The sequence below is a fragment of the Gymnoscopelus braueri genome (assembly GCF_963280865.1).
Source record: "Gymnoscopelus braueri genome assembly, chromosome: 23".
Lineage (NCBI taxonomy): Eukaryota > Metazoa > Chordata > Actinopteri > Myctophiformes > Myctophidae > Gymnoscopelus > Gymnoscopelus braueri.
In genome coordinates, this window is record NC_137625.1 from 33,223,397 (window position 1) to 33,230,868 (window position 7,472).

The 7,472-nt window shown below is 42.9% G+C and overlaps 1 protein-coding gene across 1 annotated transcript in view; it reads left to right on the forward strand.

The window, feature by feature from the left end:
* The window catches only part of LOC308079641 (protein phosphatase 1H-like), a gene marked incomplete at its 3' end in the record, with an annotated part of 22,509 nt that extends 15,037 nt beyond the window's left edge, over nt 1–7,472 (forward strand). Inside the window, exons 4-10 of the mRNA XM_080421191.1 lie at nt 2,407–2,519; nt 2,990–3,074; nt 4,753–4,871; nt 5,117–5,180; nt 5,831–5,938; nt 6,388–6,539; nt 7,316–7,472. Of these exons, the coding sequence (XP_080277317.1) occupies nt 2,407–2,519; nt 2,990–3,074; nt 4,753–4,871; nt 5,117–5,180; nt 5,831–5,938; nt 6,388–6,539; nt 7,316–7,472 (798 nt within the window). The remainder of the gene's footprint in view (nt 1–2,406; nt 2,520–2,989; nt 3,075–4,752; nt 4,872–5,116; nt 5,181–5,830; nt 5,939–6,387; nt 6,540–7,315) is intronic.

Genomic DNA, 7,472 nt, shown 5'->3' on the forward strand with positions numbered 1-7,472 from the left:
TTCCGGCTTCCATCAATGGAACTAATGTAGTATACTTTAGGTTGATGTTTATCTGATGGGCTGGGAATCAATATGAGAGAGAGAGAGAGAGAGAGAGAGAGAGACTTCTGAAATGTCTGGTTAACCCATCAAAACCGGGAAAGCATCTGTGTAATTTTCGATTTTCATATATATATATATATATATATATATATATATATATATATATATATATATATATAATCCAGCAACAGAAGTTGAGAACACTGTTTCTGAAAAATAGCAAATCTACAAGCTCTCAGCACGTCACTACAAGCTTGTACATCTGTTTTTTAGAAAAATGTTGAAAGTGTTTGAAAAATGTTGAATAATTTAGATTTTTTTAACACAAATCTTCTCTTCTGGGATAAATACATATCATTATGGGGGTTCGAGGCACGAAAAAGTTTGAAGGACCCCAACCTGGCCCTCAAAACAATATATAAATTAAAGACCCGGCCCATCCCGCAACCCGCTAAAAAAACGAGTTAAAAAAAAAAAAAAAAAAAAAAAACGACCAGCTTTTCAACACACTAGCAAAGTCCATTCAATTGCTTTCGAGAGAGAGAGGGGGGGGAGGTAGGGAGAGAGAGGGAGAGAGAGGGAGAGAGAGAGATAGGGAGGGAGTGTTATCGTCCGTTTTTCTAACAATTTACATCAGCGCAGCATTTCATTCATCATTTTCCGTTGTTACTCACGCCACGGCCCTCTCGGAAGCATCACAGATCCAAAATCCAAGTTCATGTTCAATGCCATCTGTTTCCAAGCCATATTGTGGTACGGTCAATAGTAGGCTAATAGGCTGCTTATAAATCTACAATGAAATCATCAACCGATCGTCCCCTGCGCATGTCGTTCCGTTGTGATTTTTGATCGAAAGCGCGTCCTTTAGTCTTTTGAGTTTAACCCATTCAATCCGGGAACGCATACTGTGTTATTTTAGATATATTTTTTTAGCATAACCATTATTTTATACTTTGGGCTAACAAAAATAACAGATATACGAGCTTGTAGATCTGCAATAATGTTTTTGAAATTATTATTTTTTTAGCAAATATATATTTATATTTTTAATCCTTACAGTTTCTTTTTGTTGAAAACATTTTGCTATAATGGTTCATCTTTTTCATGTCAAGCACCACCCAAAATGATATGTATTTGGCCGCGGACCCCCATTTCAAAATATTGTGTTCCAGGGACCCCCACTAGAAGCAAAGATCTGAGTTAAAAATGTATATATTCAAAGATTTGCACACATTTTCACAATATATTTTTTCAAAAATAGCAGATCTACAAGCTCAAATATGATTATTTTGGGGGAGGGTCGCGGACTGAAAAGTTTGGGAACCCTTGGTTTAGGGATCCCAGACCCCCTGTTGAAGACCCCTGATGGCAAAGATATAACAAGATAAAGAGACAAAGGACCATGGGGGTGTAAACCGACTCCCCCCAGGACATCATCCACTGCATTATTCATGACCCACTAGCGCCTGTTTAGCCACCATGTGGAGGAAGGTGCTGCCATCATGTGGCGGAAGGTGCCATCCTTCTGTTTTACTGAACATCTGACCAGAACTGTTCCTATGGTTCTGATCATCATCTCATCTTTATCAACTTTATCTGTATGTCTGATTGATCTGTCTTGTCTTGTACTGTATGTTCTGTATGTCGTTGCTGTCGGACAGAAACCTCTTATCTCCATATAATAACTTTTTTTTTTTATTAACGCCGTACTTGATCATACTACAGCATCACGCAAAAGCATCAAAAGTAGCAGATCTGCAAGCTCGAAATGCGGTGCGAAGCGACGCATGTGCTTTGAGCTTGTAGATCTGCTACTTTTGCTACTTTTGAATTTGAATCCTGAAAAGTAACAGTTTTGGACATCATGAGGTTTCCACCCGACAGAGGCGAAATATAAATATGTATCTATCTATCTGTCTGTCAGTCTGTCTGTCTGTCTGTCTGTCTGTCTGTCTGTCTGTCTGTCTGTCTGTCTGTCTGTCTGTCTGTCTGTCTGTCTGTCTGTCTGTCTGTCTGTCTGTCTGTCTGTCTGTCTGTCTGTCTGTCGCTAGATCGATCAGCAATCAGCGATTCACCTTGACTCAATAGCTTTCACAGGATTAGATCAAGGTAGATGGATCAGAAGGATCCATCTACCCTTGGCTACTCTTATCTGCTGTGTGAGTCATTGAGCCGAGGCGGATCGCCATGAATGTGCTGCTCACACAACGCAAAGCTAGCTAGTAATTCTGACAGCATTTGATGAATGTATTTCTCCTTCTTTCACTCTCCCTGTCCCCCTCCTGTCTCTCTGTGTCTCCCTGTCCCCCTCCTGTCTCTCTTTGTCTCCCTGTCTCCTCCTCTCTCTCTCTCCCTGTCTCCCAGGATGCCCAGATAGAGAGAGAGAAGCAGATATACAACATCACTGGAGGCTGCACCGCTCTGACTGTTGTCTACCTGCTGGGGAAGCTCTATGTGGGGAACGCAGGAGACAGCAGGTGTGTGTGTGTGTGTGTGTGTGTGTGTGTGTGTGCGTGCGTGCGTGCGTGCGTGTGTGCGTGCGTCTGATTTAAAGGGCAAGAACACTTTGGTAGAGGTTTGGGTTGTGTAGTCACATTGCCATGGTGTCACTCCAAAGGTGGACTAGAAATCAAAAATAATTGCTCTATTGATTAGAAATTGATCATTTAAAATATGCTCCTCATTGACTTACATTGTTCGGAGAAACAGCTCTCAAAGTCTCTCTTTTAGCCCATAAACAAACACAAACAAAGCTGATTCTGACTGTATAGAGAACATCACAAAACCCAGTATTGTTTTCTTTTTTGTTATAAAATTGTTAACTTCCTTTTGATTTGACTATTTGAAGTTCCGGATCCACGGAGCCAGTCCGGGTTTTTGTCCTAATAAAAATAGCATGTTGAAGGGAATTGTGTGTGTTTTTGTGTGTGCGTACTCTCCTCTCCAGGGCGATCATCATCAGGAACAGCGACATCATTCCTGTGTCTGCAGAGTTCACGCCCGAGTCGGAACGACAGCGACTCCAGTTCCTGGTGAGAACGACAGATCGTTAAAAACACATACACACAGTGCTAACCATCAACTTTATGGTCACACTGACAGGTGTAAAACAGTGGGTGAAATGTTGGTTTTTGTGCAACAAGCTCCATCATTTTTGTTGTTTTCAGAAATAAACAGTGGTGGAAAAAGTACTCAAATGTTTTACTTAACTCTCTCAGTGCCACGCCCCGAGATATCCCGAGTTTTTCCCGAGTACCCTCAGTGCCAGCACGAGAAATCCAGAGTTTTTACTTTTGACTGTGGTCGCGCTATGCTGTTTATTTTTCATGATCACTTTCGCTTCCTGACTCCTTCAGACTCATTGGGTTCCGGTTTCATGACGCAGATTCCGTTTCCGGTTCTCATTTCTTTCCCGCGATCATTTTCGGCCAGAATAGGGAAAGTCACGGTTTTTCACACGGTATAAAAAACAAACGGAGAGGTCCACGTCTACTCTCTTTGGTCTGGGTGACGATCAGTCATCGTAGTCGTGTATCACATCGTAATTTAGCCCGATCAACGATTGTCAAAAATGTCAACATCCGGTTATGACCGGATATGACGTGAGCCTGTTTGGGAGGGGGCGAGTGAGCCAGCGAGATCATCAATGTGTCGATTTGTTGCTCTCTACTGGTAGAACTGTATTATGGGTTTAAAAACCCAATCAGATCATTTATTTGAATGAAAAATTACAAAATTTAAAAATAAAAAAAACCGCAAATTGCTGGCACTGGGGGAGTACTTTATGAACTGAAAGAGTTAACACATTGAGTGCCAAAACCGTATTAATACGGTTTTGCAAATACACCCGTGGAGTGTCAACTTTCCTAAAAAACGTATATATACGTTTTTTTCCCCGTTTATTTCCATGCGGGAGGGGCTAGAGCAGCTCTGGGATCACCCTAGGCGATTCTGAGAAGGAAGGGCCAGATGGATCATCGTGTCAAAAACATGGCTCCCCATCCGCTTCCGGTCTATTTCCTTCTCTAAAACGCCTATAACTCAGAAACTTTTTACGTTGGGGAAAACAACTCATTTTGCATCGACGATCGCTCCGCCATTGTTACTCGCGTGAGAGATGTTATCGTTCCAGCCGTTAGCCAGGACCATCGGGTAAAATGGAGGCATGCTTTTTTTTTCATGGATTGCTCGTCATGGAGTCTTCAGCTTTAAACAGCACAATGGAGCTTAACGGTGAGATTCCCGGCACCGAATGTATTCTGTTATTATACAATTCTGGCACCCAATGTGTTAAAGGAGTAGTTCACCCAAAAAAAAAAAAGGAGTTTTTGTCGAATTCCTAAGCTAATCATTTAATGACCGGCGGTCTCTCCGGTAGGAGACGCAAAGGAGACTCTGTTTTGCTGATTGATCCAGAATTCCACGACAGTACTTTAAGTACATTTTGATACCAATACTTTTGTACTTTTACTCAAGTAAATGTTTTATTCTGGACTTGTAACAGAGCATTATTACATCGCGGTAAACTTTTACTTAATAAACAAAACCAAAAAATCTGGTGGGTTGCAAATCTTGTGTGTGTGTGTGTGTGTGTGTGTGTGTGTGTGTGTGTGTGTGTGTGTGTGTGTGTGTGTGTGTGTGTGTGTGTGTGTGTGTGTGTGTGTGTGTGTGTGTGTGTGTGTGTGTGTGTGTGTGTGTGTGTGTCTGCAGGGCTACATGCAGCCTCACCTGTTGGGAAATGAGTTCACTCACCTGGAGTTCCCCAGGAGGGTGCAGAGGAAGGAGGTGGGCAAGAGGATGCTGTACCGAGACTTTACCATGGACGGCTGGTCAGTCTGCATTTAACGTCTGTCTGTCTGTCTGTCTGTCTGTCTGTCTGTCTGTCTGTCTGTCTGTCTGTGTCGGTCTCTGTCTCTGTCTCTCTCTCTCTCTACACACTAATTCACACATTATTTTCCCACAATATTCCATGTTGACGTGTTCACAGAGAGCCATCAAACACGTGTGCGATGGATGTGTGAGGCCGTGTGTGTCTGTGTGTGTTTCATGTATTAACCCTCTGTGTACCACCCAGGGCTTATAAGACCATTGAAGATGAGGATCTAAAGTTTCCCCTGATATACGGTGAAGGGAAGAAGGTGAGTCAATGTGTGTGTGTGTGTGTGTGTGTGTGTGTGTGTGTGTGTGTGTGTGTGTGTGTGTGTGTGTGTGTGTGTGTGTGTGTGTGTGTGTGTGTCTGTGTGTGTGTCTGTGTGCGTGTGCGTACTGTACGTGAGTGCGTGCGTGCGTGTGTGCGTGCTGTGTCACTGCCTTTCTGCCCAGGCAGGGATCGGGTGAATACTCTTTCTCTGAAGTGTGTGTGATACATACCACTGTATCAGTGGTGTGTTCTACCGTGTTACGCTGTATACACCGTATATTTTTATGGGGAAAAAGCGTATACAGTCTAATAACCATTTCTTCCATTGAAAACGTGATAGTGTATCGCGCATGTCGTGCAGGGAATAATTATCGTATACCCTCCGAAAAACTTAGAACACACCACTGCACTGTATGGAACACACCACTGCACTGTATGGAACACACCACTGCACTGTATGGAACACACCACTGCACTGTATGGAACACACACACACACACACACACACGCGCGCGCGCACGCGTTTCATGGTTTATTTTAGTTTCTCCAAAATATTTACTCAAAAACAATTTTCTACTCGACAAAGTGATGAAGGAAAGGGTGCTCCTTTGTCTGATTTTAGATTTTATTTATTATCATTATTTTCAGGCACGGGTGCTGGCGACCATCGGGGTGACGCGGGGTCTCGGAGACCACGACCTCAAAGTCCACGACTCCAACATCTACATCAAGCCCTTCCTGTCCTGCTGCCCTGAGGTCATTAATAATAATAATAATAATAATAATAATAATAATAAATGTAATAATAATAAAGTACTACAGCACAGGTGAGACCAGCGCTGGAAGAAGTAAAAGTAGCAGATCTACAAGCTCATAGTGCATTGAGCTTGTAGATCTGCCAAAAAAAAAAATATCGTGAAAATCTCTGCAAATATTTGACTATATATATTTTTTAAGTGAACGTTTCTGACTCAAATATTTGCTTCTGGGGGATTCTACAAATGTCTTCTAAATCCTAACAGTTTTTTAATTTTATTTTTTATACTTGCTATAATCCCCAGAAGCAAATATTGGAGTTAAAAATGTTTGCTTTAAAAAATATTTACATTTAAAGATTTGCAGATCTACAAGCTGAAAAGTATCAGTTTTGGACTTTAAAAGGGTTTCCACCCGACAGAGACGATATATTACTGTGTGTCCTCCAGGTGAGAGTGTACAACCTGACGGACTACGAACACGGAGCAGACGATGTCCTGGTGATGGGGACGGACGGCCTATGGGACGTTCTGTCCAACCAGGAAGTGGCGGAGTGTGTCACCAGCTTCCTGGCAAACTGCGACCCCGACGACCTCCACAGGTCTGTACTGTACTTACTGTAGTTTACTGTACACCAGTGGTGGGTAAAGTCCGGAAGTAAAAGTCCGGAATTCAAAATGTACTTGAGTAAAAGTACAAAGGTATTGGCATCAAAATGTACTTAAAGGGCAAGACCACAATTGCTCCATTGATTTGAAATTGATAATTTTAAATACTAATATGCTCCTCATTGACCTTCAATTGTACTGTGAGACAGCTGTCAAAGTCACTCTTTTAGCACATAAACGAACACAATCAAAGCTGATTCAGACAATCTAGAACATCACCAAACCCAGTACTGTTTATATTTTTAATAAAAATGACAACTTCCTGCTGATTTTACTATTTGAAGATCCGGATCCGGAACCGCCGATCCAGTCCGGGTTTTCTTCTTGTTAAAAATAGACAGTGGCCAAAACTCAATCGAAAATCGGCGATCGGAAATCTGCGAAAGTGGCCGTTTTCAAGATGTTTTGGCCATTATCTCTGGAACGGAAGGTCCAATCTGCTCAGTTCAAAGCTTTTTGGATGCGTATAAGCCCATAATAATAATGACACCTTTTCGGGTTTTTCGGGCCTAAAAGTATGGAAATTGTTCGGGCCCAGTTAGGGCCGGGCCTTAATTTTCAGGCCCGTTGAGAACTCTACCAGGTACACCATGGAGCTATAACTGCTTCTCTCTCCTCTCACCAGGTACACCATGGAGCTATAACTGCTTCTCTCTCCTCTCACCAGGTACACCATGGAGCTATAACTGCTTCTCTCTCCTCTCACCAGGTACACCATGGCGGCCCAGGACCTGGTGATGAGGGCGCGCGGCGTGCTGAGGGACCGAGGCTGGAGGATCACCAACGACCGGCTGGGCTCTGGAGACGACATCTCTGTCTTCGTCATACCGCTGATGTACGGGGGAGGTGGCAACCGGCAGCCCTGA